This window comes from Elephantulus edwardii, unplaced genomic scaffold, assembly GCF_000299155.1.
Source record: "Elephantulus edwardii isolate Elephantulus edwardi_28Jun2011 unplaced genomic scaffold, EleEdw1.0 scaffold00044, whole genome shotgun sequence".
Classification (NCBI taxonomy): Eukaryota; Metazoa; Chordata; class Mammalia; order Macroscelidea; family Macroscelididae; genus Elephantulus; species Elephantulus edwardii.
The window spans coordinates 4573837-4593674 of NW_006399794.1; the positions used below are offsets into that span (position 1 = coordinate 4573837).

At 35.9% G+C, this 19838-nt stretch overlaps 1 protein-coding gene across 1 annotated transcript in view; it reads left to right on the forward strand.

Moving 5' to 3' along the window:
- Nucleotides 1-19838, forward strand: part of SBF2 (SET binding factor 2) — a 510367-nt gene that overhangs the window by 262142 nt on the left and 228387 nt on the right. The window contains exon 14 of the mRNA XM_006885420.1: nucleotides 11528-11732. Coding sequence (XP_006885482.1) covers nucleotides 11528-11732 — 205 coding nt within the window. The remainder of the gene's footprint in view (nucleotides 1-11527; nucleotides 11733-19838) is intronic.

Consider the following 19838-nt stretch of genomic DNA (forward strand, 5'->3'; position numbering starts at 1 on the left):
ACATTTTACTTTCTTAAAGGAAAACGTAAAATGAATAACCCTAGTCATTTAGAATGACCTTTTTAAAGCAATCATGTTGAAGGTTGTATACTAAATAGTAGAAAGAAATAACTTTTTACATTTACCCTACATTTCTTGAGTCTTTATTGTACTTTATTTCCAGAATCCAATTCTATTTCATTTAATTCAATACATTTCATTTGTATTTATTAAGCACCTACTCCAAAACCAAGCCCATTGACATCAAGTGGCTTAGTGGTAAGAAACTGTGCTGCAATCCTGAAGGCACATGGTTTGAATCTACTAGCTGTTCCACAGGAATAGGATGGGCAATTTCCTTCTGCACAATTAAGTGCCTCTGTAAACCTGTTAGAGCGTCAGCTATGGGTCAGTTCTGACTCGACAGTACACAAGAACAATATTGGACATAGTTTCCTTATGGATCCAAGTATATTGTTAAGTAGGACCAATCCTTGGAGAAGGATATCAAACTTTACCACTTTGTAAAGTACCTCACTCTTTAAGCACCTCAAATATTTAACAGGCACACAGCAGGAGAAGGTTCAGATCGCTGTGCATAGGGTCGCTCTGAATTGCAGTTGACTTGATTGTAGTACTCAACAACTTAAAAGTCTTTATTGAAGCAGACTGTCATAGCTTTCTCCTGTATGATGACTTTTGGGTTCAAACTGTCAACTTTTTTTTTAGCAGCTAAGTGCTTTATCCTTGTGCCACCAGTGATCGATAAGCACCTACTAGTGATGAGCTCTTGTGGCCTAGTGTTAAGAAACTGCACTGCCATCCCAAAAGTGTGTGTTTTGAATCCACAAGCTGCTCCACAGGAGAAGGATGGGCATTCTCCTCCCAGCAATTTATTGCCTCTGTTGGGTCAGTTTTGACTCAACAACAAACAAGTACTAGGCGATGAGCAGGTATATGATTCGTTTTAATATTCTTGAGAAGAGGGTACATATAATCTGTAAAAAATATGGGAATACCTCAATGAATTTTTATCAGAATTTCTTAAGGTTATTTCCTTGTTCTAAGATTCTACAGTCTACATTAGTATCAACATTCCTAAAGTAAATATTTGGCAAAGTTAAAGAGCAAGACATGATGGTAAGGTTACTTTCTTGAGCCAGTCAGGAAGTTGTAGGGGAAAGAGGAGGCAGGGTGTCAATCAAAGAAAATATTCCAGATGGTTCTATTTTTAACTAGTCCATTATTTTACCACATTTCTAAAATTCTCTATTGATAAGCAAAAATCCAACCATCTAAATTAACTTTTTCCTTATTATTAGTTTATAATTGAGACCTGGTTATTTCATTGTAAATATTTATCCTTTTTTTGCACTGAAGTATGGAATGTGTACATTTTCACTTGAAAGTACATTACTACTTTTTAAAGTACCTCACTCTTTTTAAAGTACTCTAAGTACCTCAGAAATCTAACTTTAATTCTCCAGTCTCTTCTCCCCATTCCTTTGTAATGCTAAGTACTGAGGTTTCCGTAATTCGAACTTTGTGGATTTTAATTGTATTTTGGTACTTTTCTCTTTACACTGCCTAAGCCTTTAAAAAAGCATTTGGATACTTTGGTAGAGAAAGGGTATAGAAAGGTGGAATGAAGGAAGGGCAAAGGACTAAATGCATTCGAGATAAACTGTACCATACAGACTACCAGCAGCACATCTATATAGCTATTCTTTCTACTCCTAAGAAATCCTTCTGTAATTTGTCTACTTTGACATTCAAAGTCTTTAATGTTTGGGTGAATATGTTCTTTGATTCTGTCAAGTCAAGTACCACCGTAGTGATCCTATGAACAAGAGAGATCTGAACTCTGTTCAGTCATGTGCCATCCTCACATTTTCCTGTGTAAATCCTGCTCTATCCTGTACCAGTCTCATTGTCTCTGACACACCTACCCCCATTAGCCCAGTCACTGAATCAGTCCATGTCTTTGAGGGTTTTTCTCTTTTGTGCTGTCCCTCCACTCTCCCAAGCATGATGTCCCTCTCCATGGAGAGGTTCCTCATTGCAGTATGTCCAAAGTATGTTAGATGACGCTTCAGAATCCTTGCCTCCAAGGAGTAGCCGTCTCACCCTCTGTAGGAAGAACCTGTTTGTTCTTCTAGCAGTCCATGGTATATTCAGTAATCTTCCCCAGCACCACAGCTCAAAGGCATTAGTTCTCCTTCTATCATCCCTCATCATTGTCTAGCTCTCTGATGCACAGCAGGTAATTGCAAAGACTGTGGCCTAGATCAGGCACACCTTAGTCTCCAGCCAGCCATTGTTGCTCTTCAGAGAGGTCTCTGACAGCAGACTTTCCCTATGTAGTTCATCTTTTAATTGCCTGGCTGCTGGTACCAAGAGTGTTGATTGTTGAGCCAAGCAAACTGAAGCTATTAACAATCTCAATCTTTTCTCTGTCATCTATCTTCTATCATGATGCAGCCAATCGGCCCAGTGGTGACAATCTTTTCTCAATCTATATTAAAGGCTGTAGTCATTGACTTTCTGCAGCATGCACTTCAGGTCCTCCTCAGTTTCAGGAAGCAGAATTGTGTTATCTGCATAATGTAGGTTGTTGATGTGTCTTCCTCCAAACCTGATACCACATTTCTCCTTATAGAGCCCTGCCTTCCAGATAATCTGTTCTGCATATAGATTGAAAAAGTATGGAAATAGGACACATCCCTGGCATACCCTTCCCAATTTTGAACCATGCAGTGTTTCCTTGCTCTGTTCTGATGATTCCCTCCTTGTCCAAGTATAGGTTTCGCATTAGCACGATCAAGTGTTCTGGGATTCACATTCCCTAATGTACTCCTTTCTTAATTTTGAACCATGTGGTTTTTTCTTGCTGTGCTCTGATGACTGCTTCCTGGTCAAAGTGTAAGCACATTCAGGTGTTCAGAGATGCCCGTTCTTCTCAGAATTAGCCACGGTTTGTTATGATCTACAGAGTCAGAATGCCTTTGCATAATCCATGAAACACAGATAGACATTCCTCTGGTACTCTCTGTTTTCAGCCAAAATCTATCTAACTTGCCTGCACTTCTGGCAGTTTTCTGTTGATGTTTCAGTAATTTTTGGATCAATTTTAGCAGAATCTTGCATACAGGTGATATTAATAATATTGTTCGATAATTGCCACACTCTGTCGAATCACTTTTCTTTGGAATGGGAACAAATATCAATCTTTTCCAGTCAGTTGTCCTCTAGATTTCTTGGCACAACTTGGTGAGCACATCCAGGAGAGCATCTATTTGTTGAAATATGCCAATAGGTATGCTGTCAATTCCTGAGACCTTGTTTTTGCCAGTTTTTCAGAGCAGCTTGAACTTCTTCCTTCATCAACACAGGCTCTTCCTCATACACTATAAAAGACTAAATGGTAAAAAAATTGACTTCAAGCAAAGATGAGAAGGGATTGGGGCAGGAAATCTATAGTACTGGAAATGGTAGAACCAGGACAACAAATATAAGATTGATTATATATTGTGAGGAGTGAAACCAATATTAGTTTTCATAAAAATCATTTAATGAGAAATTAATTTGTGTGTAAAATTTCACCTTAAATCCAATCAGATGTGCCTGTTGTTTTTAAAGACCACATTGATTTACCATTCATAGCTGCAATTATATAGGAAGAATTTATTTTCTCCTGTAAATTTTCAATGTGGTATAGTTTGGGTTTATTTAACATTTACTAGTTCACAGACATTCTCTGCCTTGTTTTCTATAAGCCCTAGGCTTATTCTTATATAATCTACTCATTGTTCTTCCGCCACTCAAGAGAAAAGGAAAGGAGAAAAAAAAAGTCTGTATTTTAGCCCAGGTGGTTCAGGATCTTTAACGTGTTTTTTTGTTTGTTTGTTTGTTTTGGATCTTTTTTAAGTATGAGAAAATTGTGATACCTCCAAGGTTACAGGGACCATTCCTTGAAAATCATTGTTCATTTTAAAAATTCTCTCCAAAAGATAGTGATTTTTGTTGGCTTCCTTGGGCAGTTTATTTTGATTGCCTTGGACATAATTTTTGCCATGTTTATTGTGTTTGGTTATATGGATCCCTGATTGTTGTTTTATACTTACATTTTTATGAAACCAAACATGAAAATTTAACTGCTGCATTGCTATTGGAAAGTATTGAATATCCTAATTTCAACAAGGAACATTTTTGTAATAGAATTGTGCTACAGTTTTTAATCAGCTCAGTAAGTACTATTATAAATCCAGTGCACGTGGATGTGTAAATAAGGCCACATTTTTCTCTGAGTACAATGATGACCCTTAAACATCTCACTCATTACTGCTGTTTTCTCAGAAGTCTTTATGTGACAGCATTGGGCTTTAGGTGGCCCATGTCCTTTTTACATTTACTATATTACCCATTAGAGGGCAGCAGTGCACAGACACAATAATCAGAAAAGTCATTAGATTTGGGGAAATAAGCAATTTTTAAATCTTTTAAACATAGTGAAAAAATACATAATTTAACTTTTAACATAATCTATATTTTTATATAGAGCTTCTGTGCAACTATGGAATAAACATCAACTTTGAACTTTTTTCCAACCATATTAGAAAAATAATGGACTTCTAATTCTAAATGTATATGAATTTGGCTAATAATGTTTCAGATTGTTCATCAGAAGCACAATACTACTTAAAACAAATTAAAAAAGCTTTAAGATGTGATTTTTATTTACACCTGAATTGGGTAATACTTTTCCTATTAGGCAAATATATGTAGCTGATTGCATAACATAAGAATCTTGAGAGAAAGCGTAAGGTTGAGAAGCAAGATAAAATGCCATAAAATATATAATGAATAGTGTCCTAGCCTTTTGGAGTGAGGAATAGCTAGTCTGGGATAGAATTCTGATCTTCCCTATAAGAAGCCCAGATTTGCCTCCTGCACCTCATGTAAAGCTACCATATCAGTAGTGACTTAGATGTTGTAATGATGATAAACAGATTTCAGAGTAGCTTTCAGATTCAGCCAAACTTAAGAAAAAAGGCCTGATAATTTGCTTGTTAAATTAGCCACAAGATGGAAAAAGGATAGAAGTATTAGAGAGGATTCCATTTACTTTGATCCACCATCTCAATACCCATAGTAGAAACAGCCAACAAATCAAAAAACTTATTGCATTGGGCAAATCTTTTGTTAAGGGTGTCTTTAAAATGCTAAAGTGAAAGAGCAAGGATGCCAGTTTGAAGGCTAAGGGTGCCAGTCTCAAGCCATTTTTTTCCCCAGTTGCTTTGTATTTGAAAATTAGATAATGCATAAGCAAGAATGAAGAAGAATTGGAGCCATTGAATTGTGGTTTTGGCGAAAAAGAGTTGAATATTCCATAGACTGCCAAAAGAACAAGTACATTACATCTCTCTTGGAGGAAGTGCACCCAGGGTGCTCATTAGAGACAAAGACAGTGAGACTTCATTTCTCATACTTTGAACATGTCATAAAGAGCACCAGTAGTTGGAAAAAGACATCATCCTGCGAAAGAGAGAAAGACTCTCATAGAGATGCATTGACATCGTGATTGAAGCAGTGGAATTGATTATGGCAGAGAAGGTAGTTCACAATAGAGCAGATTTCTAATCTGTTGTTTGTTGGGATCCCTATACTTTATCAACTCAACAGCACCTAACACAAATCTTGACGATATGGTTTCAAAGAATAAATACAGGAATGAAAACTACTAATGTGATGAGTTCCTTATGAACATAAATTTAAAACTAAATTTGAAAAATAAGGGCAGATAAGCAGGAACTAATACAAAATTCAAAGGTACTAATCTCACTGCTGTGAGTCAGATCTGGGGCCTGGAGACCCTCCCTTGGAATTATGAGGCTGTAAATCCTTGCAGGAGCGTACTGCTTATCTTTTCTCCCTCTGAATAGCTGATGGATTTGAATTGCCAATATGCCATTATGTTACTTTCCCACCAGGGCTCTTTAAACATGCTATTTAAAAGTCATTGCTGTCAAGGAAGGTGCAACTAATAAGATCACTCCACTGGATTTCCAGACTGTTATTCAGTACTAGAAGAGGCCACAACTTGTCATGATTCACCCAGTCAAATGTCTTTACATAGTCAGTAAAGCACAAATACACATTCTTCTTGTATCCCTTACTTTCAACAAGGATCCATCTGATATCAGCAATGATATCCCTGGTGCCATGACCTCTTCTAAATCCTGCTTGAACCTCTGGCAGTTCCCTATTTATGTACTGTTCTAGCCATTTTTGAATGATCTTCAGCAGTACTTTGCTTGCATCTGATATTAATGATATTGTTTAATAATTTCCACATTCAATTGGGTCCCCTTTCTTAGGAATGGGAACAAATATGTACCTCTTCCAGTCCATTGGCCAGACAGTTGTCCTTCAGATTTCCTGTCATAAACTAGAGAGTGCATCCAAGGCTGCATCTGTTAATTGAAACAAGTCAGTTGATATCCCATCAATTCCTGGGTCTTTATTTTTTGCCAGTGCCTTTGATGCAGCTTCTACTTTTTCCTTCATTGCAGTTGGCTTCTGTTCATACAGTACTTCCTGAAATTTTTCCATATCAATCAATTCTTTCTAGTATAGTGACTCTGTGTATTCTATCTTCTTTTGATTCTTTCTGGGTTATTTGATATATTGCCAATAACATCTTTCAATAGTGCAATACAAGGGTTAAATTTGCTTTCAGTTCTTTTTTACTTGTGAAATGCAAAGCGAGTTCTTCCCATTTTATTCTCCAATTCCAACTTTCTGCACATTCCATTATAATACTTTGTTTTGTCCTTCTGAGCTGCCCTTTGAAATAGTTTGTTCAGCTCTTTCACTTCAACATGTTTTCCTTTAGATTTGGCTTCTTGACACTCCAGTGCAATCTTTGGAATCACTTCTGATACGCATTTCGATTTTTTTTTCTTCTCCTCTGTTTTTGTGATGATCTTTTGCTTTCTCCATGGATGGTATCCTTGATACCATCCCACAACTCATCCATCTGTTCTCTCATTGATGTTCAGTGCCTCAAACCTATTCTTAATATGATCATGAAATTTAGATGGATTTCATTCAAGAGCACTTTTTGGTTCTTGTGGATTTATTTTTCATTTCCTTTGGCCTCAATTTGAACTTGAATATGAGTAATTGATGTTCTGACCTGCAGTCTGCTCCTGGCCTTGTTCTGACTGCCAATATTGAGCTTCTCCAATGATTTCTTCCACAAATGTAGTCAGTCTGACTCCTATGCAGCCCATTCAGTGAAATCCACATGTAAAGTCATCTTTTATCTCTTTTAGAACAAGTATTTGTAATGAATAAATCATTGTAAATACAAAATTTAGTCATTCTATTTCCAGCTTCATTTGTATCATCAAGCCCATATTTTCCATCTACTCTTCCTTTCTCACTGTTTCCTACTTTTGCATTCCAGTCACCAATTATCAGTAATGCATCCTGATTGCATGTTCAGTCAATTTCATACTGCAAAAGTTGGTAAAAATTCTCAATTTCTTCCCTTTGGCTCTAGATGTAGGAGCATATATTTGAATAATGGGCATGTTTACAGGTCTTTGTATGCTTATGGATATTATCCTGTCACTTACAACATTATATTTCATGATAGAACTTGAAATTGACTTTTTTACTATGAGTGCAGCATGATTCTTCCTGTTTTTCATTCCTGGCATAGTATACCATATGCTTATCTGATTCAAAGTGACTGAAGCTGGTCATTTGCATCTCGCCAGTACCTGGTATGTCATTATTCATGCATTCCATTTAATTTATAACAATTTCCTGTTTTCCAACATTCAAGCTATGAACATTTCATGTTCCAGTTGTTAAACGATATTTGTTACTGATTTTCCTCATTTCAGCTGACTTTCAATCTGGGATCTACCATTACACTACTATAACTATCCTCTTTGTTTAGTGTTCATAGAAGTTTCAAAACTTTGTTATTTAGGAAGTAGATGGCCCATACTACTTCCTAGTCTTCTTAATCAGGGAGCTCCACCAAAACCTGTTCATGATGGGAAACCCATTTGACATTTGACATACTAGTAGCACAGATTTCAGTATCACAACAACCGCAAGTAATCTCAGTACAGCAAACTGACAGACAAGTGCTGCACCACTTAGAACAACTTCTTTCCAAACAATATTAATATCAGGCCAAGGGCCACAACCCTTGGGCCCATCAGACTATTAAATACAAAGACCTGCCCTCCAGATCCTGTTTGCCTACACAAGAGGCTGCCCACCCACCACTGGTTATAAATGAAATCAGAGACATTTAATCAGCTTAAACTTGTTTGCTAACACAACCAGAAACACCTAGACAGTTTATGCCCAGCTTTCAAGTAAATAAAAAACATTTACCCTTCAGGATTCAACTGTGCCAAGCTAAAGGCTCACCCCCAGGCAGCACCAAGACAGTTTTCAAATACAAAGCCCCACCCAACAGATGCTGTTTGCCTACACAAGAAGTTTCCCAACCACAGCTGATAATAAATGAAATCAGAGATAAGATAATCAGCTCCCACCCACAACTGATTTTAAAGGAGAGCAGATATGGTTAATCACCTTCGCATCCACCACTGATTTTGTAAACATAATCAAAGACAATTAATCAGCTTATACTTGATTGCTAACACAATCAGAAATGCCCAATTTCCCTTCAGATATCAAGTAATTCATAAAAACTTAACTACCAGGAGCCAACTGTGCCAGGCTAAAGGCTCATCTCCAGGCAGGACAAATCCAAGTTTTAAATACTAAGGCTTGCCCACCACATCCTGTTTGCCTACACAAGAGGCTTCTGTTTCTCTGTCTTTTGGACAAATCATTAGGATTGTGAAAATCCAAAAATTAATGGAAAGGATGATAAAGAACAGAAAGACTCCCTGCTTGGAGAAGAGAATGGGTATAAATTTTCTTATCAATAAGAATGATTTTCAAATATTAACTGACTCTCTCGTTGTTTTCATTTTACTTGCTTTTTCTTAAATTGATATGTTGTTATATATGTTTAGGGAGTGTTGATGACACAGTGATTACGTACCCTATTAACCAAACTTGACTCAAACGCTCTGGAAGGTCCCTGACAGAAAACTTTCCAAATGCAACTTGTTTTTTGATTTCCTGAATGCTAGTGGCAAAAAGTGTTGATTGTGGAGCCAAACAAAATGAAATCATCAATAACCTCGGTCTGTCATGATATAACTTTTTGCCCCAGTGGTGAGGTTCTCTGTTTTCTTGATGTTGAGCTGCCATCATATTGAATGTTGCAATCTTTGACCTTCTGCAGTAAACACTTTAAGCTCAGTTTCTATTTGTTGTTGTTGTGTACTATTGAGACAGAAAGGACCATAATTGACTCTCCAGTGGGTTTTCAGAGGCAGTAATCACATATAAGGAAATTGCCCTTCCTTCTCCTGCAGATCAGCTGGAGGATTTGAACCTCATGCCTTCAGGATTGCAGTGCAGATTCTCACCACTTGGCCACCAGAGCTCCCTTAGTTTCCAGTAGCACCCTGTAATATTATATGATTGTCTCTTCTACTGGATTCTGTAGGCATATACTATGATTTGTAATTGACAGCAATGGATTTGGTTTTTTTAGTATGTGTGTTTCAATGTAACTAATTGGTATTTTCTCCTTTGGGACATTAAAATCAATGTCGTTATAAAATGCTGGAATGGAGAAAAATGCACTGTGTGTTCACCACATGGGCTTGCTAGCTTTTAACGTTATTTTTATATAATCCTTTTCACTAAATAAATATAGCACAGTGCTCTGTGTAAACCATTTTTTTTATTTTACCTCTTTATTTCTTTCTTTAGGTAACCTCCTAAATGTGATCTTATCATTCCCAGACATGATTTCATATATATGATTTTACTACATGTGCATTTGTAACCAAACAGTTTGTAGTCTTGTTAATTTTTTTGTCTTATTTAATGTTGCACATATGCTTTAATATATATTTTCACTCAACATGATTTTGAGAAATATCTGTGTAACCCCAGTAAATTCATTTTAATTGCTGTATTGTTTTCTACTGTGAATCTGCCATAATTTACTCATTTGTTGTCCCATTAGTGGATACTTCATTTCAGTTTTTCACTGTTATAAATAGTTCGGTTCAAAACATTCTTATACATTTTATATAACACATTACTTCATTTTCCAAGGAACATAGTGTAGTGTGGATTTTTGAATAAAATTTATGCATATCTTCACTTAATTAAATTTTATTAATTCTTCTCCAAAGTTATAAATTTTCACTCTCTTAAGCAACTGGCCAGAGAGAGTATCATTATTCCAAATTCTGGCCAGCACTTGTAATTATCATATTCGGTAATGTCTACTACTCTGATGGCATCTTACTTGCTTTTGATTAAGGTTCTTTTGTTACTGATGAAGTTTAATTATTCTTAAAATTTTTTATAGAATAGGTTAGCTTTATTTTTCTGAATCCTTCCTATTTTTATTCTTGGACTAATTCATCTTCTCTAACTGATTATCTACTTTTTCCTTTTTGAAATTTTTTTCAAGCACCCATCTTTTGTTGTTTATATGCATTTCTCCTAGTCTGTGTCTTATTATTGATGATGTCTTTAATTGATGATGATGATGATGGTGATGACAGTATTCCCTTGGAATATATGAGTTAACTCTGTGTTTAATCTATAACACTGAATAATTTATGTTAGAAAAAGGATTTTTCTTGTTTTAAAGGATGCTCGCAGTAACTGAAAAATTAAATATGTCATTTAGTGAAATGGGGAAGATTATAGGAAGAGTAGATTTGGAGGCTGGAAAAGTTTCTGAGCTTTATTTTGGACATAAGTTTAAGGTGTATTTTTAGTTTAATGGAAATAATACATGTAGGCAGTTGAGTACATTTGTCTGGAGTTCAAAAGGAGTCCCTGGGTGATATAAATATTTAAACTTATGAGGGTAGTAGTTTGAGTCTACCCATACACACTTGGAAAGAAAGACCTGGCAATCTATTTCCAAGCACCAGGCATTGAAAATCATATGGAGCACAATCTACTCTCTCGCATGTAGGTAACTCACTGCACATGAGGTTGCAATGAGTCAGAAGTGACGATGACACCTACTTTGTTTTGGAGAGAAGAAAATCTGACTGTAGGCATACATTTCTGATTCATTGCTATTTTTATTATATAAAGATATGAGACTAGATGTGCTCTTGAAGGAAGGAGGTGCGATTAGAAAGCATTTCCAAGGTAAAAGAATTTGAAGGACTTAGCCCTATGATATTTATTCAGACACTTAAGAGTGTAAGGAGATAAGAAATCAACAAAGATATGGTAGGATCTAGAAACTTAGTGAAAAAAGGCCTAAGAATCTGGTCATCTGTATCTCATAGCATATATATTTTCCAATTTGTGTTTCCTTAAACTCCAACTCCCTTCCTGACTTTCTATTGTTGTTATTTAAGGTGTTGAATAATTTTACCTGTGTCTGATATTGTAGGAGAATCCAAACCCTCACATGGCGTTCCAGAAAGTGCCACGTCCAACAGAAGGATCACACTTGCGAGTTCATATTCTTCCTTTTCCAAAGATTAATGAAGCCAGAGTTCAGGAGTTAATTCAGGAAAATCTTGCTAAGAACCAGAATGCACTGCCTGCTACACGAGTGGAGAAGAAATGTGTTGTGCCAGCAGGTCCACCTGTTGGTATGTATTTGTCTGTCAGTTTGTTTCAAAATTAACTTTTTATTGAGATATAAGACACAAAAAGGTATGTACACAGATTATAAACATCTTGAAGACTTTAAATTCGGTAAACTAACCAGTATTCCCATATAAAAAATCTGAGCATTATCAAAACTCAGAAAACCAGTTCTGTTCCCTATCCTCCACAAAGGATAATTAGCCAAACTTTTATTGGAGCTTTTTCTTTTCCCCCCAGTAACAGCTTTACTGAAATGTAATTGTTATACCATGAAATTATTCTTTGGAAATACAGTTCAGTGATCTCTAATATATTCGATTATAAACCATCACTAACTACTGCCAAATCATCTCAAATTATTGGGAGATCTGGTGGTCTACGAGTAACAGTTGTGTTGCCAACCCAAAGGCAAGCAGATCAAATCCACCAGCTGCTCTACTGGAGAAACCTGAGCAATCATCTCTCATTTTTATCCACTGAAAACCCGCTAGAGGGGTCTGCTATGAGTAGGTTCCAACTTGACAACAACAACACGAGTGTCAGAGTAGAACTGTCATCTATAGGGTTTGTAATGACTTTTTTCTTTTTTAAGAGTCATTAAATTGGCACATTTCTTTTACAATATACCCTTGATAATCAGAAACTTTGAACATCTTGGTTCATGACCATGTGTATTAAATATTTGCATTACCCATACACTCTGGGTAATAACGGACAGTCAACCGTTACTACTACCTACATCTAATTTCAAAACATTTTATTCACCCCAAAAAGAAACTCTATACCAATTAACATAAGTATACATCTTTCCCCTACCAACCTTAGATAAGTAGTAGTTTTCTTTTGTGAATTTAACTATTATGCACAGTTCATATAAGTGGAATAACTTCCTTTACTTAGGAGAGGTCTGGGGGTGTAGTTTTAAGGGGATTGTCCTGCTAACCCAGAGATGGCACTGCTTTGCTAATTCAAATCCACCAGTGACTCTTTGAGAGAAATAGGAGCAGTTTCCTTCTTCTGTGAGATTTACAGGCTAGGAAAGCCCACTGGAGGGTCAGCTTTGAGTCATTTTCATCCCAAAGTCAATGAGGGGGATTTTGTTTTTGGGATGGTTTTGGTCTTTGATTGTTTTGAGGTTGATTTCCACTCTCCCCTCCACCTTCACTTAGTGTAATATTTTCAAGGTTTAGATACATTAAAGGATGTATCAATCTTTATTCTTTCCATGTCTTAATCTGCATTTGATTGTATGGATATATAGCAAAATCACATTTTGTTATTCATCAGTTGATAAACTTTCTTACTGTTTCTACTTTTTGAGTATAAGTAATGTTTCTGTGTAGGGAAATCTAGTGACCTAGTGATAAGGAATTGCACTGTCAACCTGAAGGCATGTGGTTCAAATGTATATACCTACTCCTTGAGAGAAAGATGGGCATTCTCCTCCTGGTGATTTACAGGCTCTGAAAACCTGCTGGAGGATCAGCCATATTATGAGTCAGTTCCCATCCGCCAATATATAACAACACTGATACTGTGTAAAGAGTTTGTGTGAGCAAATGTTTTCTGTTTTCCAGGATGTGTAGCTGCTCTAGCTTTCTTTTTGTTAGTGTTTTTGTTGTTTATCTTTTCCATTCTTCTCAAGGACTCTTTTAGTCTTACATTTAAGATATGCTTCTAGTGGCACAGTCTTGGGGAGTTTTGGTGAGAACACAAATGTGTCACCTCTCAGGCTGTTCAGTCTAATAGCCACCTATCAGGAGACTGGAGGACCGTCTCTTCCCTTATGATCTACACTTCCCAGATATCATGAAGAATGAAGAAATTCTCATTCAAGAAACTCAGCAAACTCCAGACTAGACCCCAAAAGAAAAACATCATAGTCAGATTCTCCGAAATCAAGATAAGGATGAAATACTAAAAGCAGTGTGACAAAAATGCCAAAAACATCACCAACAAAGGAAATCAGTTAGATTAAGTTTTGGTTTCTCAGCAGAAACTTTGTGATTTACAATCTCAGAGCTGAAGAGTCAGCTATGAGTTGGTTCCAACCTGTGACAGAGTTGAGTCTTATAAGTAGTATATTATAAGGTTGTGATGAGATATGCTTTATTTGGTCAGATTTTTTTAACTAGTCTGCCAGTCCTAGTATATTGTATTTATTTGACTCATGCTTAGTAAGATTTTTGATATGTTGTTGTTATATGCCATGATTGAGTCAAGAATGATCATGTAAACAAATGCTCTGAACTGTGTTCTATCCTATACCGTCCTAGCATCTCTATAAGTCCATTCCTCCTGTCACTGTGTCAGTCCATCTCATTGAGGGTCTTCCTCCTCTTCGCTGACCTTTCCACCTTTCCTAGTATAATGACCCTTTCCAAGAAATGGCCCCCCAGCCCAAAACATGCCCAAATTATATGAGATAAAGCTTCACCAACTTTGCATCTAATTAGCACCCAGCTGCATCTTCTCCAAGACATAGTTATTCTTTTGACAGTCCATGGTTATTCAGTACTCTTCTCCGACACCACAACTCAAAGGCATTGATTTTTCTCTGTCATCCTTATTATTCATTGCCCAGCTCTGAGACACATACAGGTGATTTAAAAGACCATGTACTGAATCAGGCACACCCTAGGCTTCAGACAGTTCTTCAATACCTTGGAGAGGTCCCTGACAGCAGACTTTCCCAGTGCAACATATAGTTTGATTTCATGACTATTGGTGTATCAAGGATGTTGATTATAAATCCAAGTAAAATGAAATTGTTGACAATTTAAGTCTTTTCTCCGTATATCATGATGTTGCCTATTGGGCCAGTGGTGAGGATTTTTGTCTTCTTGCTGTTGATTTATAATCCAAATTGAAGGCTATAGTCTTTGATATGTTGCAGCAAGGGCTTCAAGTCTTTTTCACTTTCAGTGAGAAATAATTGTGTTGTCTGTGTTATGAAGGTTGTTGATGTGTCTTCCTCTGATCCTGATGCCACATTCTTCATAAACTCCAGCTTTTTGAATGATTTGCTCTGTTAACAGCTTGGGTAGGTTTAGAGAAAAGATAGACCTATGATGCACACGCCTGTCTTGATTTTACACTCTGGAGTGTTCCCTTGTTCAGCTTAGACAACGCCTTTTTACTCCATGTATAGGTTTCACATAAGCACAATTAAGTATTCTGGAATTCCCAATCTTCTCAATGTTAGCTATAATTTGATAGGAGCCAAACAGCCAAATGACTTAGTATAGTCACTTAGCACAAAGAGATAGTCTTCTAGTATTCTCTGCTTTTATCCAAGATCTGTTTGACATCAGCAATGATATTCCCAGTGCCATAGCTTCTTCTAAATCTACCTTGAACTTCTGGTAGTTTAATGTAGATGTACTTTTCTAACCATTTTTGGATGATCAGCAAGATTTTGCTTTGCATGTGATATTAATGATATCATTTGATAATTTCCACTTTCTGTTGGGTCATCTTTCTTGGGGAGGGGCACAGATATGTATCTCTTTCAGTGAGTAGACCATGTTCCTGTCTTCCATATTTCTTGGTGAGCACATCCAGAGCTGCGTTTATTGTTTGAAACATATCCCATTGGTTCCTGGGGCCTTATTTTTTGCTAATGCTTTTAGTGCAGCTTAAATTTCTTCCTTCATTATTGTAGGGTTTTAATCATATGCTACTTCTTAAAATAGATCGGTGTGATATATTGACCAATTATATTGATTAATGAAGTTTACAATTTTGGTTCTTCACCCCACCCCACCCCCATTTAATTCACCATGGTGTTTTTTCTCTGCTTTCTTTCCCCTTTTTGGATAAAGTATTTTTTTATTCCATCATTTCTTTCAATTTGTTCCTTATACATTTGTTTATAGAGCTTTTAATTTGTTAGTTCTGTCTTTTTTTAATTTGGAGACTGCAGTGTTCATCCTCTTTTGTCAGGTAAGTACCCTGTGCCCACTACAAAATTTTCAGTTAACTTAGCCATCTACCAAAATTAAACTTGCAGTTTTAGCCTTTTGACTATCCCTAACATTGGAAAGTCCCTTGAGTAAAATTGAATATATGTCTTTAACTCATCTCTCTAGTCTTTTCTTTTGAAATATAGGTCCTCAGATCTTTGTGCTTCTGTAACTATGTTGTATTTTTAAATGAATAGATTTTATATTTCCTCTCTCTTATGCAAAATAGTTAACATGTTCAGTTGCTAAATAAAGTTTATCATTCAGCTTCACTCAGAGGTATATTGGAAGAAAGACCTGGCATTTACTTCTGAAAACCCAGCCATCTTACAGGGAGTATGGTTCTACTCTGCTTTGATACACATAGGATCACTATGAATTGGAATTCACTTGATGACAGCTGGCAACTAGTATTGTTAATTTGCCATTTGTTCCTTAAAGATTAGTAATTTACTTTTGTGTTAATTAGACTTTCATGTAGGGAAAAGGACAGAGAAAGTAAACTTCTTAAAGGGCAGCCATCTTATTTTAACATAAATATACTAATTCAGTGCTTTCTTAAAATACCCACATGGATAAATTAGATAATTTTATTTTAAATTTCATTTAAATGAATTTTAAATTTCATTTAAATGAATTTTAGATTTCATTTAAATGCATTTTAAATTTCATTTAAATGGATTTTAAATTTCATTTAAATGTATTTTAAATTTCATTTAAATGAATTTTAACTTTTATTTAAATGAATTTTAAATTTCATTTAAAATTTAATCTGTTTGAATTGTATTAATTGTGTTAAAAGCAATTGTTTGGATAGATCTGGCATCATTTAGAATCAACAAAGGTGTGTGTCAGGGTTATAACTTTCTACATACCTATTAATCTGCATACTGAAAAATCATTTGAGAAATGAGACTGACTATATGAGAAAGAATGTGACATCAGCTTTGGAAAAAGACTCATCAAGAACCTGCAGATGAAACACAGCCTTGCTTGCTGAAAATAGGGAAGATTTGAAGTATTTATAGCAGCAATTAAAAAATGACAAATTTCTACATGGGTTACATCTCAGTTTCTCAGAAAACAAATATCTTCCTCTGAACCAGTATGCAACATCATGATAGATAAAGAAAAGATTGAAGTTGTCAAGGAGTTCATTTTTATTTGGATTCAAAATAAGCACTTATGGTAGCAGTAGTGAATAAATGAAACAATGTAATACGTTGGGAAAATGTACCCTCAAGGACTTCTCCAGAGTGCTAAAGAGCAACACTTTCAGTTTAAAGATAAAAGTGCATCTGATTCAAGGCATTTTATTTTCATTTGCTTCCTGTAATTCTGAAAGTTAGACGATGAATAAAGATAACAAAAGTAGATTCATGCCTTTGAATTTTGATGTTGGAGTAGAGTACTCAGTTTCTCATGGACTGCCAAAGGAACAAACAAGGAGAATTTCAACCAGAATGTTCCAAAGAGGTAAACATGGTGAAACTTTGTCTCACATAGTTTGGGTATTTTGTCAGGAGAGGCTAGTCCTTGGAAGAAGACTTTAGGCTAGAAAAGAAAGGTCAGCAAAAGAGAGGAATACACCCAACAGGATGGACTGACACATGACTACCATAATGAGCTCAAGCCTGATGGAGATGGGTGCAGGATAGGGCAGTGTTCAGATCTATTTTTCATGGGGTAGCTCAGAGTCACAGTTGACTCACTGACACCTACCAATAACAACTGCCTTGCCGTGATCTTTCTGTAATCTTAGTATTATTCATTTTTTAACCAGGTCTTAACTCTTTTTTTAGAAGCAGTCACATCAGTGAGATAGATGGCTCGGTATTTGGTACTTCTTCCTATGAAAGGAACTATTGTAAAAACAAACAAACAAACAAAAGCCAACAACCCAAACCCTCTCCCTAAAACAAAACTACATGTGATTCTGTCCAACTTTGTGATACCATTGATTTAATCAGAATCAGTCAGGGTTTCCCTTGTACTGAAATTTTAATGTATAAATGGTTCTTCTTTTTTACATGATGTTTACCTGCTATGAATATACAATTTCTTCTGTCACAAGAAGGTCTTTTTAAGAGATAGTAAAAATTGTATACATTAATTAGCTTTCATTTATACTCCAGAGTAATAAGAGCACTTGTGATTGGTTGGAACTAGCATTTGAAGCTAAAGGTTTAGAAAGGGAGCTCTGGGAAGTTAAAAGTCCCCAAAGCAGAAATTTTATCAAACCAATTCTGGGAGTTAATTAAGTTTTAATCTCCTAAAGAAAATAATAATTGCCAAATGATAAACAGACTCATTATTTTTTAAAAGTAGCTCTTATGGCTCAGATCAAAGACAGTTTAGAATACCTCTAAAGAGTATTAGAACTAAACCTTTGTAAACATAACTTTCTTAATAAATTATGTGATACTGGTTGGAGGCTCTAAAAGATTTCTACTCTGAAAATAAAATTCTTAGTCTTTCTTTACTCCTGACCTCTCCTACAACTGTCTGAAGCACTGAGAGTCCACAATTATGAATGAGTAGTTCAGGCAGAAAAGTCATGTCATAGGATCAGTTTAGCTATCATGACTAGGAAGAAAATTAATGTTATATGATTTAAAATTATTTTTAAGAAACTGTAAAATTGTGGCAAGTTTTGTTGTTTAGTTAATTGTATTGTACTAATTCCTGATTCTGAGAAAATAATATAGTTATGTAAGGTCTTATCATTGATCTGAGTAATGGGTACATAGGATCTCATTGTAATTTTTGTTTATTTGGGGGTTTTTGGTGATTTTATATCTGTGGGCCTAATATTTTCAAGATAAAAAAGTTTTCATGATAGTTTTCAAGATGTTGTTGTTGTTGTTATGTGCTATTGAGTCGCTTGCGACTCATAGCAACCCTATGTACAAGAGCTCTATACGTTCTTCTATCCTGTGCCAACCTAGCCATCTCAAATGCACTTATTCCCACCTCTCCAGTCACAGAATCGATCCATCTCATCAAAGGTCTTCCTCTCCTTCGCCGCCCCTCCACTCTGCCAAATATGATGTCCCTCTCCAAGGACCAGTCCCTCCTTACAACATGCCCAACATATGTCAGACGAAGCTTCAGAGTCCTTGACTCCAGGGAACAGTCTGGCTTCACCCTCTCCAGGACAACCCTGTTTGTTCTCCTAGCAGTCCATGGTATATTCAACACTCTTCTCCAGCACCACAGCTCAAAGGCATCAATTCTCTTTCTATCAACCCTATTCACTGTCCAGCTCTCTGATGCATAGCACGTAATTGCAAAGACTATAGCCTGGATCAGGTGCACCTTAGTCTCCAGTCTGACATCGTTGCTCTTCAGTACTCTTGAGAGGTCCCTCACAGCTGACTTTCAAGATAGTTATGAATAAATAAAATGGATGTAAGAGTCTTTTTTGATAGATTAAAAAAAGCATGATAGTATATTTAGAAAACTAAAGACTTAATACACAAACTTTTAGACTTAACAGATCAGTTCAGCAAAGTAGAAGAATAGATCAACTGATAGAAAAATCAATTGGGGAAAAATCAGTTGGATTTCTTTACAGCAGTAAAGAAAACACTGAAAAGGAAACAAAAAAAAAGCACAATGACATTTAAAATACCCTAATTAGGTCTTCATTATTGTTTCATAGAAAAGTGTTTTGTAGTTTTTCCATTAAAACAATAAGAGACCTAATAAAATGAAAAAATATTTCATGTTCATGAATAGGAAACTCAAGTATACAGTTTCAACACAATCCCAGTGCAGCTACTAAATTCACTCTTCAGGAGGATAGAAAAGACAATTTCCAGTTTCATTTGGAAAAATAGACATATAGACAAATAGATCAGAATTAAGAACTCAGAAATCAACCATCTATCTATGGTCCATTGGTACTTGATAAGATAATGAAACCCATAAAATGGGAAAGTGACAGCCTCTTTAATATTTAACAAATATTGCTGGCAAAACTGGAAATCTTGCTGAAGAAAATTGAAACAGGATCCGCATCTCACTCCATAGTAAAAAAAACTAGAAGACCTTGAAGTAAAACTAAAAGCCATAGGCATCAGATAGAAAACACAAATTTAGAAGCCCGAGTTGCTGTAATCAAGGATGCTTTCGGCAGAA